Here is a 690-nt window from a genome sequence, read left to right as displayed (position 1 = left end):
GAGCGGGCGGAGGTGGCGCGCTGCGCTCAGCAGCTGCGCAGCATAGGCGACAACTGGGACCTGCGGCAGAAGATCCTCAACTTCCTCAGCAAGCTCTTCTGCCCGAAAACGTGAGCTGCCCTCGGACACCCTGCGCTGCCACGCGGGGAAAGACCTTGGCTTGGTGGGTTTGGAACTGGAGACTTCGCAGACGCGGGGAGATGGAGAAAGCTCTTGGCGTTGGGTTTTCCTGCCTGTACCGCGGAAGGATGGCTTGTCGCAACCTGGTTTTTTTGAAGAATGTTACAGCACTATTGGCATACGAATGCCAGGTGGAAAAGAAAAGACATCAATGTAGAAAGCCCCTCACGATGTGATGGGAAGACTTGGGGCAAGACTCAACTTGCCCTTCAGCCCTGGTCTGAGAAGCGGAGCCTGGTTTCTGCTACTTTTCACCGAGAAAGCTCCCGCCACCTTCGGGAAGAGGCCAAACTAAGTGCCGGTCTCTTGGAGCTTGGGATCGTGTATCACAACGCAAAAGCCAGTTGCTCAGTTTCTGACTACTCTTGTTCTCTACAGCGGGGATTCTGCTGGACAGGGGTCTGGTGGTGGGATTATTTAATTTGTAAGTAAACTACTGTATTTATTGAAAAGTTATTTGTTACCGGATTTTTTTTTTGTGACTTACAATTCTATTATTATTATAGTATT

At 50.7% G+C, this 690-nt stretch overlaps 1 protein-coding gene across 1 annotated transcript; it reads left to right on the top strand.

Annotated features, from left to right (window-relative positions):
• Positions 1-3: 3 nt before the first annotated feature.
• PMAIP1 (phorbol-12-myristate-13-acetate-induced protein 1) lies at positions 4-114 on the top strand (the record flags this gene model as incomplete). The annotated part of the gene is made up of 1 exon (XM_010148744.1): positions 4-114. A coding segment is annotated over one exon (111 nt), but the record flags the coding sequence as incomplete, so codon positions are not given.
• Positions 115-690: the final 576 nt, after the last annotated feature.

This window comes from Eurypyga helias, unplaced genomic scaffold (genome assembly GCF_000690775.1).
Source record: "Eurypyga helias isolate BGI_N326 unplaced genomic scaffold, ASM69077v1 scaffold46033, whole genome shotgun sequence".
NCBI lineage: Eukaryota > Metazoa > Chordata > Aves > Eurypygiformes > Eurypygidae > Eurypyga > Eurypyga helias.
Note: the sequence above shows the minus strand (reverse complement) of the source record. Positions and strands in the feature narration are given on the sequence as shown.